Raw genomic sequence first — 12,752 nt, forward strand, 5'->3', positions numbered from 1 at the left:
GGAGTGACGAATCGCGCTTCTCCATCTGGCAATCTGATGGACGAGTCTGGGTTTGGCGGTTGCCAGGAGAACGGTACTTGTCTGACTGCATTGTGCCAAGTGTAAAGTTTGGTGGAGGGGGGATTATGGTGTGGGGTTGTTTTTCAGGAGCTGGGCTTGGCCCCTTAGTTCCAGTGAAAGGAACTCTGAATGCTTCAGCATACCAAAACGTTTTGGACAATTCCATGCTCCCAACTTTGTGGGAACAGTTTGGAGCTGGCCCCTTCCTCTTCCAACATGACTGTGCACCAGTGCACAAAGCAAGGTCCATAAAGACATGGATGACTGGTGTGGATGAACTTGACTGGCCTGCACAGAGTCCTGACCTCAACCCGATAGAACACCTTTGGGATGAATTAGAGTGGAGACTGAGAGCCAGACCTTCTCGTCCAACATCAGTGTGTGACCTCACAAATGCACTTCTGGAAGAATGGTCAAAAATCCCCATAAACACACTCCTAAACCTTGTGGACAGCCTTCCCAGAAGAGTTGAAGCTGTTATAGCTGCAAAGGGTGGACCGACGTCATATTGAACCCTATGGATTAGGAATGGGATGTCACTTAAGTTCATATGCGAGTCAAGGCAGGTGAGCGAATACTTTTGGCAATATAGTGTAGTTTTATTTTAATCAAGCAGGAGCCATATCTATTTCCATTTGTCAATCAGCTGAGCTCTCTGGTGTGGCTTCTGTTTGGTTGGAATGAATAGTTGCAGAGAACAGTGGACACTACAGTGTAAATAAGTACTGGTATTTATCACATGTGCATACACAGTGTGGTATGCAGTGGTACATGTGGTATGCAGTGGCCGTCAATAAATGCCACCTATTCTAAATTGATGTGCTCATGCAGGGTCGCAAACGAAGCTAAACTTCACAGCATGAAGTAGAGCACTGGTTTTAGAAGTGTAACCTACTGCAGTGTGAGTGATATGAATGAAAATAATTTGTCCCCTTATCCATTTAGTAGCTGGCTCTCTGACTATCAGCCTGATGATAAAATATGGTGAATCACAGGGCAAAGGTTACAACTCACCAGTTCATGCTGCTCCTGCATCTGGTTGATCTTTTTTGTGTATTTCTGGTCTACTTGTTTGAGCTCGGCCACCACACCCTCACAGCGCTCACTCAGGGCCTTCTTGTCATCGATCAGCTGAGAAGAGATAGATGACTTTCAATCTATGAGCTGGGTAGTTTTACTACATTTTAGGGATGTGGCTCCTGAATGGGAGCTTGTGAGTTCAAATCCCAGCACTACCAAGGTTCATGGATAGATCCTTGTGGAAAAATCCTTAACCCTCAATTGGCTCAGTCTTTTCATGTCTCAGTCATCAATACCTTTGGATAAAAGTGTCAGGCAAACGTGAATCTTTTGGAATTGGTCCTTTCCGATATAAATATTAAAATAAATAAATATTATAAAAACCATTTTCAAACTACTACGGTCTGTATCGGGGTCATATTATTAGGCAATAAAACAATTATTCTCTTTCTAATATTGAATCTGTAACAGGACTGCTCTAATCCATCCAGTCCAAATATGTTCTGGATTTTTAATTAGCTGATGAATGGACCTAGTGTATAAACACTTCCACTTGATGCTCCTGTGTTTTTGTTAAATTCATAAAAATTTTTTCAGTTGGTGTCCCAAAGATGAGTATGAAGATAAGAAAATACCTATTTTATATATAGAACTGTATATACCTTCACCATCCACTCTAATAAGAACACCTCTATACCTGCACTTTCGATCAGTTACCTAATCAGCCGAATCATGTGGCAGCAGTAAATCTCTAAAGAGACTTACCCAAACTGAACAGTTGAAGAGTAGAAGAAAAAAAATCCAGTCTTTAACTGACCAGAATCAGTGAAAATGTAATATATTTATAAAAAAAAAACAACTCTACATCTCTAACATTGATTTAGATCTACAGTTAGCATCACAGGTACCTGATCGATGAAAGCAAGGTGTCTTTGGATTGTTGCCTCATATTGCTGTTTCTGCAGCTGGAAGCTGTGGTTGAGCTCCTTCTCCGTCTCTTTCACGTGATGGAGCGTCAGCTCTCTCTGCTGAGTCTGCAAGCACGAGCCAGTTTGGTCTCACCAGCTGTATTCCACATCTTTATGTATTTATAACAGCCATGCAGCCAGATATGCGAGCAGGCAGATGTTTTCATGTAAAGTGCCGCATGATGTGCATATATTAGGTTACCAGTGCAGTCTGTAGCATGGTGACGGTGCGTTTCTTTTCCTCCAGCTCCAGTTTGAGTCTCATCATAGAGCCGGTAACCTCTGCAGCAGTAGCAGAAGCCTGATCCACTGCAGCTAGCTCCTCCTCAGACAACGGCACCTATACAAAAACATACACAGCAAGTCTATAATTACCGAAATGAAAGATAATATAGCATTCCTATCTGAAAATATGGACCGTCTCAGAAAAAAGTGTATCAAATTGAAGTCGACTCGTAGAAGTACCTCTCTGTGTGATCCTGAGGTTACTGAACGTGGCCTCTCCTGCTCAGACTTCTCCATCTCATCCAGGAAGCTCATGATGCTCTGCAGCTTGGCCTCAGAGAGTAAAGCTCCGCTGTCTGACAGGGCAGGGCTCTGGCTCAGCTGTCCGTGTCTCTCCACATTATCTGTGGTTAGAGTGATGGACCCTCCGTCCTGAAAGGGTGAATAGGAGGTTAGAACAAAGTAGTGTTCTCAAAGCATGATCAGTCTGTATATCAATTATTTTGTTCCAAACTAAATTTCTGGAGGTTCGATCATAAATAGTTCAACCTTAACAACTATATCAGCAACAGCAGCAAATACAGTAACCTAAAATGGTTTTAGTTATCTGTCTAGCAAGTGTTTCTTTTCAAGTTTCTGTAAAAAGTTTCTCTTTTTTTTCTGATAATAATATTCTTCACTGTGTTTCCTGTATTTAAACATATTGGTAGCTTGTCTACAGCTGTGGTGCTCAGAGTGATGTCTAGGAAAACACCAGGAGTCAGGACAAACAGCCAGAAGGTCTGTGATTTTATTATTATTATTTCTTTTAATGGTGTTATAGTCATGAAGATCACAATCAACCACTAGCACGAATTAGCCTGCTATCACTTTTTGAGTGAATGGGAAAAATTTTGCTTTATGCTTGAGCTTTACATGCATGAACAATAAAGCTATTGTATGAATAGTAATCTTAGCAGAAGAAATGTTAGACATTTGCTTTCTGAAGAATGTGATTACAGAGTGACTGGTTTATAACAGCTTGTGCAGATTCCTTCAAAGGACAGATGGAAGGGGCTACGTGAGTGTGTGTGTGTGTGTGTGTGTGTGTGTGTAGGTGTTCGTAGGAATGTGAGGGAGGATAATAGTGTAGCCAGTAGACCTGTGATTAAAGATGAATAAACAACTGTGCACCTAGAGCATGCATGTTACTATGGGGTAACATTTATATAACATAATATTTTTTTTCCACCAATGAAATATCACTTCTTCGCATTTAATAAAACATCTGAGACTACACTCTATATGTAAACGTATACTACATATGCTAGACGAGAGGATCTGAGGTCTTGGTGTTATCTCTCTTATTGTGTTTGTGTCTCTTTTTCAGGTTGTGTCACTACAGTGTATTTAAACCACAGGAAATCCATAATACAATCAAGCTATAAGCTACCAGCCACAAAGTCATAAAAACTACCTGTGGACTAGAACAGACGCACCTCATCAATCCAGGCGTATTTCTCCTTCCTGTAGCTCTTAGCCTCTGAGAGTCTCTCTGGTCCCTCTTCTAGGAGTTTGAGGGAATCGAGCAGGTCATTGAGTGTTGTTTTAGAATGAGCTCTGCTCGATGGTGCCCCCTGTCGCTGGTCCTCTACACTCACAGACCGCTGCAGAATCTCCTGAGCAACATCATCTCAGTTAGCATGCTTGTTTGACTTATTTTAGGTCTGTGTTGGAATTTTCCAACTGCATTTTCACCAGCCATTTTTAATTTTTGGGAGTCAATATATAGTACATCCAGAAACAACCGCCCCTGTTCACCATTTGCCCAATAAAGCCTGATGTCTTATCCCTTGTAAAGTCAATGATTACCTGAGAACACTGAGAGCCTCTTCGTGTCGACATTGTGGGTGAAGCTGCCCTCAGATTGGCAACATCTTCTAATTCACTCTCTAAATTCACATTGGAATCTGTGCACAGCAGGTGAACATACAAAATACATCACCTCCAGTTTTATAAAATCCTCAAACACCATCTCCAGCAAGAGCTCTGGTTTTTAGCTCATAAATATAACCACTGAAAGAGGAAGCTGCTGAGTTCCATCTACCTGTGTTCTTGGCCTTGGCGGCTGTAGGAGAGGTAGGCAAACTCTGAGTGAGTTTCATACGCCCCACTTTCCCAGCCTGTTGCAGGGCATCCACTTCCTGTTCTGCTATTCTCTTTACCTCCTCAGCTCGCTGTGCCCTCTTTTGCTGCAGCTCCTGTCTCACACACACACACACAATATAATATTACAACACTTATGAAACTTACAGCACACATTTCAAGACTAACAATACAATTTTGCCCTTTAGATATAGATGTATTTGTGAGAATATTTGATAAAGACATTTTGCATGCTGTTGTAATACAGTCTATAACTTTTGGCTTGGGTTTAGTTGATTTATCTTACAACAGCACCAAAGCAGCCCTTATCAAAACCACCAAAGTGGATTTCATAAATGGGTATGCGTGTGTTATATAAAAGACAGACCTGGATAGCAGTGAGACGGGCCAGACGGGCCTTCTCCTCTCTGATGCGTTTCCTGTCCTCTTCTTTCTTTTTCTGCGATTTCACAGCCTTTTCAACCCCCTGTTGTTGCTCCCTTTCCTGCGTGAGCATATGTCTCATTTGTGATATTTTGCCTTGCACATTAATGTAAAAGGAACATTTCAAAAGATGACACAGCCTTATCATTCAAATTTTCCCACACACAGCAACATTAGTAAAAACAGAAAAACTCATCCTATTCTTGATCGCACACAGCTTGAAAAAGCACTTTAATCATTCCTATGGTCTGGTGCCAGTTACTGTTACTCATCGGTATTCAAACATGAGGAACAAATGGATCAGGACATTACAGAGTTCAAGGAAACCTAGCTCAGTACCTTTCTTTTGGAAGTGAGCAGTTGCTTGAGGGCAGTTTCATTTGCGTTTCTCCTGCCGACATGGCGCCGATACCAGCGCTGGATAGTGACGGCTGCATGGCTGACTTGCTGGATAAACCTGTTAAAAAAGATTAAATAAATTAAAATTTAAATCAAAATAATAATGGTATTTAAAAGTATGATTGTTTATGAAAAAAGTGCATGTGTGCAGTTTTAGTGCTTATATCCGAAATGTGCTATACAAAAAGTCCAGTTGAAGGTAGTGGGTGTCACAAGCAGCAGGATTTTAACAAATATGATCCGACATGATGATCAGTAATGATGTTCATATGATAAGCAGACACAGAATGACAGTGAGAAAGCCCAGGCCTCACTTCTCCGCCTCCTCCTCTGTGACCTCTCGTCTGCGAGGACTGCGAGGGCTTCGGGAGCTGGAGACATTATTATTGGAGCCTGAGGAAGCTGAGAAGTTCTTCTGAGACTTAGTGAGGGAGCTGCTCTCTAACGTGCCCTCATCGTTCACTGTGGCTTTAATGATGTTACTGTTCAGACAAGAACAAACAAAAATATCTTGTTATTGACCTAAAGCTACAGCACCACCTGCTGGACAAAACTAGCATTCACTTAGTTTAAGTAAGAGCTTTTATATGGTGTATCCATACTTGAAGCAGGGTTTCTGATTGGAGCTCTTGGGTGTGAGAGGCTTGTCTGAGTGGTTGTTGTGCAGCATGGTGGTCACAGAGTTCCCCACAGCTGCTTTACTGCTCCTGCAGGTAAAACATTAAACACATAATTAACTTGAATTGAACATAGTGGGAGGAAAAAGAAACGTTCCTTGTAACAACTCAGTCTAGGCAATGCTAAGCACACACACACACACACACACAGATATTCTGAAATCTGACAAGTCATTTTCATTTACAGCAGCTTTGACAATATTGTCTGTAGTGTGGAGGATGATTGCCATAATAATCCTAATAATGAATAGATTAAAAAACATGCTGTTAATGAGTCTACAATGTCAGTGCTTCATAAGGGTCATTAGGCTTTTGACTAAAGAAGCCTTCAGGATAGAAGTTTTTCTAATTCCTGGTTTCTCAGTAAGACGCTGGTGAGGGAATCTGCAATAACCTAAGCATTAAGAGGAACTTACCTGTGTTTTTTTTTTTTAGATATTTCATCATAAAACGTAGCTATACACCGATAAAACTGATGAGCTATCATTCTTGAATGATTTAAAAATGTAAATGTTTGATGTGGTATCAGATAAAATGTTGTTCTAGGAACATAATCAGCTATGAGGTGCTATCACTGTTAAATATTTATTCTATTATAGCATTCTCCCAAGTGTGTGATTCCTTAATTAATACACCCACAGTCCATTATCCTCTGTAAAAGTGTGGAAAGAAGTGCCAGTGTCTGGTTGAAAACGTGTCTGGGAAATGAACGAGGTCAACCCACCTGTTGTTGGCAGTGAAGTTATCAGCCAGGGAGACACCAGAATCTCTCTTCTTCAGGCCAGTGGGGGAATCCATACTGCAGGTGCTGCGAGAGCTGGAGGGCAACGGGAACGCTCGTGGCTGGTCATCCTTAAACACACACACACAAAGCTACTTTCATTTTGTTCACAAAAGGCATACAGACACAGTATTACAGTCTCATCTCAGGTTACCTTGCAGAATTGTTCTGTAAAGTTGTTAACAGTTGCTCACACAGCACTGCCACAGTAATAAGAGCTTAGTTATCATCATCAGTAATATCTTTACTTCTAATAAATTCAAAGCATATTTGTCAAAGATTACCCTAATTTAACCCTAAGCTTACCCCAAGCTGCTACGTTTGTATTATGAGACATTACATAATCAAGACATTAATGCAGATTCATTTCAAATAGCTGTAACTAACCCAGCAGGACACTTACCTTTACAATAAAAGTCTGAAGTACATTATAAGAAATGTAATAACTATGTATATTCTACAAAATTCTAAAAACTGAAGGTTATAATCATTTCCTAAGGCACTGAAACGTCAACGGCAGGACAGTCAGGGGTAAATGAGAACACAGGTAGAGTAGTACCAGAATGTTCCATGTTGTGTGGTCTGGGGAGGCCTTAGAGAGGCTGGCTAGTTTTCGCCGACCATCAGTGCTGCTGTCAAACAGAGCCAAGAAATCCTCTGACTGACCCTCACTGAGAGAGAGAGAGAGAGAGAGAGAGAGAGGTAAGAATTTAATGAATGTGAGTATAAATGAGTCAGTAAATCATGATTCACATTGAAATCAACATAAATCACTGTGCACATTCTGAAGAGGGTACAACCACAGAGTCAGTAATAATAATAACAATAATAATAATAATCAAAATAATCAATTCACTACTGTCAGACATTTTCATCGACATTAAAGCCCATTAACCATTTTGTCCCTTCTTTAAACACATACTCAAAATATGCATAAAATGTATAAAATCTGAATGGATGTAAACTCCACTCCAATTCTGCTTTGAACAATTTGACCATTTGCAATTTTGGTTTAAGGTCCACAATGCAAAACACACAAACATCATGAAGACATTAACATCACTGGTATTCTTTAACACATTGGAAGAAAAACAGGTGTGATGAGTGATATACCCACAGGAACTCTGTGTTAGCAAAAACATAAAGCCATCCTGCACACGTTTAACCATAACGGATGAACCCGTTTCAAACAAAAAAAAAATGCCTTTTTTGTGGTGACAGCTTTGTGAGGACAGCTGCAGTAGGCCTTTGCTTAGGAATGCAATGAGAGGGCAGCCATTAAGAGACACAGATGCCTTCGCCAACCACAGAGAACGCACACTAGCATATGGCTATCGCCTCTATCCAGACATTTAAATGCCTTGGACTATCCAGAATGGGAAACACAGGCAGATGCTGCTCATCTTGACGCCTAACCATGGCCTTACATGCACAACGCCAGCTGGCAAAATGAAAATGAATGCAACACTGATTTTAAAAAGCACATTCCATCACGACTTGGGGAGGGGAGGTCAGGGAATGACAGCTATTGATGAGGAGAACGACGAGGGAACAGCGTAAGGTTGTTCTTTATTCTATAGGATAAGTAGGCAGACTGAGGGGAGGGTGGCGGCAGCTGCCGGACAATAAGCTCCCGGTGTGTGCACACTTCTCCTTTCACTGCAGCCTCATTCGAGAGAAACCCGAGAGATTTCCCTCTTACCCCCCTCCCTGTTTGGGACAAAGATGCCCCCGCTGCCCTCCTCCACATTGCTTCAGCAGCCGCCAGCTCACAATAGCCATTGTCTGCAGAAAAAAGATAAATCTTCCAAACCCCAGCTGTTGCTCCTCCACGCTGTGCAGAAGCCCAAAAGTTTAGGAGCGGTCGCTCAAGCATGACGATGCCTGGAGCATACACGCTACATACAGGCAACAAGCTGGGGCACCTCTCTGATCACTCACATCAATGAAAGCAATGTGCAGAATGTTGTGAAATAACGTATACATTGCCTAAGAATGTTTGAAGTTACTAAGCAAGATCAGCACAACTGCTGTAACTGAAACCTGCAGTCCTGGGTTTTATTAGAAAATCGGACACCAGTGGAATGGAAAGTAGTCACTGATCAGCGGTCATTCTCTGTGGCAAATCTGCTCTCCACATTAATAAAGCACAGTGCTGACTGAATGCTATACATTTAACGTTAAATTAACGTGGAACTTTTTTTTAGCAATTCAGTATCACTTTCCCAGTTCAGTAGCTGAGCTCCTAGGCATACTATAACACAATTACACTAAAAGAGAACGAGTGTGATGTTTTATACCTGAGTTTAGCGTTGACCTGCTGGTTCACCTGTGTGGTGCTGTTCGATCGCCGCAGATTCTTAATGGCACGGGAACTCCCAAACCCACCATCAACCTGCCAACAACAGGAAGGAACAGCCCTTCAATTAAAGAGTCATTACAGTGGCAAAATGTATTATAATTGCTGCTGACACTCAAATATGTGCATTAGGGTACTCGTGTTGCATCACATACACGCGGTTCTGCCTTCAACAAAGCTGAAAACGTACATGAATATTTTCCCGATAAATTTCATTCTTGTGTCCAGTCTTGTGTTGTGTTTTTTTGTACTTTCTGTCGTCTTTGCATTGTTTGCACCTGATTGCACTTTATGTAGCTAGGACAAACTTTCTGTCCCTAGCTCTGTATTGTTGTATCTGTTTGGTAGCTATATGTTGTATGTTGTCTATGTAGCACCAGGGTCCTGGAGAAACGTTGCTTCATTTCACTATGTACTGCGTCAGGTATATGTGGTTGAAATTGACTTGACTTGACTATCATTGATATGGTATTCCACAGAGCTGTTGAAACTTCGAATCTGATCTATAAGTGGGGTTTGTAACTTTTACAGTAGTGCTGACTGAAAGTGAAATCACAGCTTTGTTTCACGGATGTTCCACAATATTAAATCTGAGGATAAAATTATAAAAAAGTATGATGTGTCATTTTAATGCAGTTAAATTGTTGTGGTATAAGAGAAATGAAACAGATCAGCATATGCTGTTATTAGGAATTATTGTATTGTTATTTTTTGCTACTAGGAATGATTAGGACATGAATTACGGTGGTTGTCGTTGATTATTTTTTACAACAGCATGCCCATACATGTTTCATTCCATACTTAAAATAAGCAAGTAAACCTGTATACTGGCTATATGTAATATTATACATAGTGTTCACCAGCAATGCTTCATATAATACTCCAGCAGCTTCCTTGGTGTGATATATCTTGTGATAGATCTTCACAACCAATATGAGACAGCAGTAAATACGACATAATAATATACTCCAGGTAGGAGCAATCTAATGGAAATTCCTTTGGGACATATTTAAGAATGTGCAGACTCACTGGAGTGTTGCGTTTGCCACGTCCATCGCTGGCCACAGACACGGATATAGAGCGGGTGAAGTGTTTTCCCGGTGAGGCACTGCTGGGTCTGCGGCCCATGGAAAGCTGCGATCCGCTCAAGCTCAGATCCAGCGCGTCGCCAGCCATTCCAGACTGGATGGACGTTGGACTGCGAGTAGTGTGCATCCTCTCTCAGCCTGAGATAAACGGAGGAGACGTCAAAAATAAAGAACTAATAAGAAAAACATAAGGAAGAATAAGAAATTCGGTGGAATTTATAAGAAACGAGAGAGGATTCCACTGTTAAGCATTTAAAAGGATTCAAGGAGATATAGCCAAAGAGGATTTAGGGATAAAGCCTTAAAAGTTGACTGCAAAGGAAGGGGCAATATAGCTCTTTCAAATCCTAACACAAAGCCACCTAGGAAATTGTGCAGTTTTTCAAAGGCTGGTGCAAGTCTTGTAATAAAAAGGCACCAAATCTAATTATGCGGTAATAAGGTGAGAGGATCACAATAAGCCCTTATGAGCAATGTAGCTGTCTATGTTTCATTGCCATGGGTGTGTAAGAAACCACAAAGATTATACTACATAGGGTGATAACATTTTCACAGGTCTTACGGGTAAACATCCTCATTTCTGCAAGATTAAATTATTTCACAACAGAGAGGATGTTCCTCTGCTGAAAAAAAACAAAAACAAAACACTGATAATGTAGTATCACTCTCTAATGAACCTTGGCCTAGTGGTTTTCAAGCATTTTTCCACCACGATCAAACAGAAGTTCTGCTTTCCAAAAAACTCAATCTGTTCAGTTACAGCTCCAGGATATATTTTCTTGTGTAATTTGGTGTGTATCGCCAACTGCCAGGTCTATCCAGACACCAGTGACTGATATATTGTATCGATAATCATGCATCACAGACATTCTGTGATTAGTTATATCAGTGTTTATACAACATCCACCTTCAGAGACCATCAAATTTGAATGTTATCAATTTTTGTATAGCATTCGACATATTTATGAGTCCCAGGGCAGCAGTGTATACTCTTTACAGTTGTAGTGTAGGCTGAATACAACTGGAATCAATTTCCCAACCATCTGAAGGTTAATGTTAGCTATGAATGCTTTTACCACAATAAAATCAGCTTAGATGACATGGAGTCATGTTCATATATGTTGCTGGAGACCAAAGATGCCCATAAGGATATGAATATCTAACAGGTGTGAATTTGTGTGCACATCTGGCTGGTCCTCTTGAAGAAGAAAAACCTAAAAGATACTATTTTTTGATAGTGAAATAACCTTTATTTGTCACGTATACGTTACAGCACAGTGAAATTCTTTCTTCGCATATCCCATCCTTGGAGGTTGGGGTCAGAGCACAGGGTCAGCCATGATGCAGCTGGAGCAGAGAGGAGTAAGGTCTTTGCTCAAGGGCCCAACAGTGGCAACTTGGCGCCACCACTGCGCTTATAGTTATGGTTTGGTGTATGAACAGCATCAATTAGCCATCAATGGACCATTTAATAAATAACTGGACAATGAATGAATGTCAATGGAAAGTGCTCACAAGGAAGACAAACGCGCGTGCGTGCTCGTGTGTTTTAACAGTAGCTGTGAGATGCTACAGTAGCTGAGTTGCCAAGACGACGCCAAGCGTCGCTACAGGTGATGTGACCGTTATTACCAGCTATTACGCCGAACCGATTACAAAATTTGAAGAGTCGACACCTAAACGACTCCTACATACATATCCTGAATATTACAGTGTACATACATATATATATATATATATATATATATATATATATATATATATATATATATATATATATATACACACACACACATATATATATATATATATATATATATATATATATATAGAGAGAGAGAGAGAGAGAGAGAGAGAGAGAGAGAGAGAGAAAGTAGAAGCTATTATTTCAGCGTAAGTGATCAAGGAGCCGTCCGGGGTTCAGCCACTGGACATGACTGACTTTTAATGCATTCAACAAGAATGCATTAAAAACACATGAACTAACCTGATTCATTTCAGTGGAATTGGCTGGTGAACACTCAGTTTGATTCATTTTGCTGTATTTATTTATATATATATGTGGACTCGTTAGCATAAAATCCACAATAATAAAAACAGCCTGCTAAAATCATTACTCAGCACTCACCTAAAGCCTGAATCAGATCGGCGACATGCGCTGTTTCCAGTGTAGAATAACGCTGTAGCAGTAGATTCCTTCCGTCTATCAATAAGCAGATAGTCAGATTCCTGACTGCGATATCACACTTCCACTGTGGAAAAAACAGCATTCGTATTCAACAATAAATACAGCACAACCCCATCGCTTAGCAACCAGCCTATCAAATTGCCTCAACGACCCTGGCCGTCCGAGCTGAGCCAATCACAGGCTGGAGTAGGTGGAGCTTCACGGAAAAACAGTGCAATACTTCCACCTATGGGATTCTCTTATTGGTGGTTGCTCGGATACTCGGGGTCTTTCTTTGCGATTTGATTGGTGGCTTTGATTGGCGTTGATGGGGGGGGGGATAAAGAGCAAGCCAATGTTTGGTTGAAGCTCAGAGATATTTTGGAGAATAATAATAATAATAATAAGAAGAAGAAGAAGAAGAAGAAGAAGAACAACAA

General features: G+C 40.8%; 1 protein-coding gene and 1 long non-coding RNA gene across 5 annotated transcripts in view; one reads left to right on the top strand and one right to left on the bottom strand.

Moving 5' to 3' along the window:
• Positions 1–12,430, bottom strand: part of cep131 (centrosomal protein 131) — a 25,673-nt gene extending 13,243 nt beyond the window's left edge. For 2 of the 4 annotated variants that reach the window (XM_058405985.1, XM_058405987.1), the window contains exons 1-16: positions 12,274–12,430; positions 10,087–10,283; positions 8,999–9,093; positions 7,258–7,369; positions 6,642–6,769; positions 5,843–5,947; positions 5,555–5,722; positions 5,181–5,298; positions 4,786–4,902; positions 4,360–4,513; positions 4,125–4,222; positions 3,752–3,931; positions 2,514–2,705; positions 2,251–2,388; positions 1,989–2,114; positions 1,075–1,191 (exon numbers count right to left, since the gene is read on the bottom strand). In XM_058405985.1, coding sequence (XP_058261968.1) covers positions 1,075–1,191; positions 1,989–2,114; positions 2,251–2,388; positions 2,514–2,705; positions 3,752–3,931; positions 4,125–4,222; positions 4,360–4,513; positions 4,786–4,902; positions 5,181–5,298; positions 5,555–5,722; positions 5,843–5,947; positions 6,642–6,769; positions 7,258–7,369; positions 8,999–9,093; positions 10,087–10,272 — 2,034 coding nt within the window. In that variant the 5' untranslated portion in view covers positions 10,273–10,283; positions 12,274–12,430. The remainder of the gene's footprint in view (positions 1–1,074; positions 1,192–1,988; positions 2,115–2,250; positions 2,389–2,513; positions 2,706–3,751; positions 3,932–4,124; positions 4,223–4,359; positions 4,514–4,785; positions 4,903–5,180; positions 5,299–5,554; positions 5,723–5,842; positions 5,948–6,641; positions 6,770–7,257; positions 7,370–8,998; positions 9,094–10,086; positions 10,284–12,273) is intronic. The other 2 variants (XM_058405986.1, XM_058405988.1) reach the window with 2 other exon arrangements.
• Positions 2,632–3,780, top strand: LOC131363457 (uncharacterized). The gene is made up of 3 exons (XR_009206328.1): positions 2,632–2,724; positions 2,984–3,053; positions 3,643–3,780. It is a non-coding gene; the product is annotated as an uncharacterized LOC131363457 (long non-coding RNA).
• Positions 12,431–12,752: the final 322 nt, after the last annotated feature.

Source organism: Hemibagrus wyckioides, linkage group LG13 (assembly GCF_019097595.1).
Source record: "Hemibagrus wyckioides isolate EC202008001 linkage group LG13, SWU_Hwy_1.0, whole genome shotgun sequence".
Classification (NCBI taxonomy): domain Eukaryota; kingdom Metazoa; phylum Chordata; class Actinopteri; order Siluriformes; family Bagridae; genus Hemibagrus; species Hemibagrus wyckioides.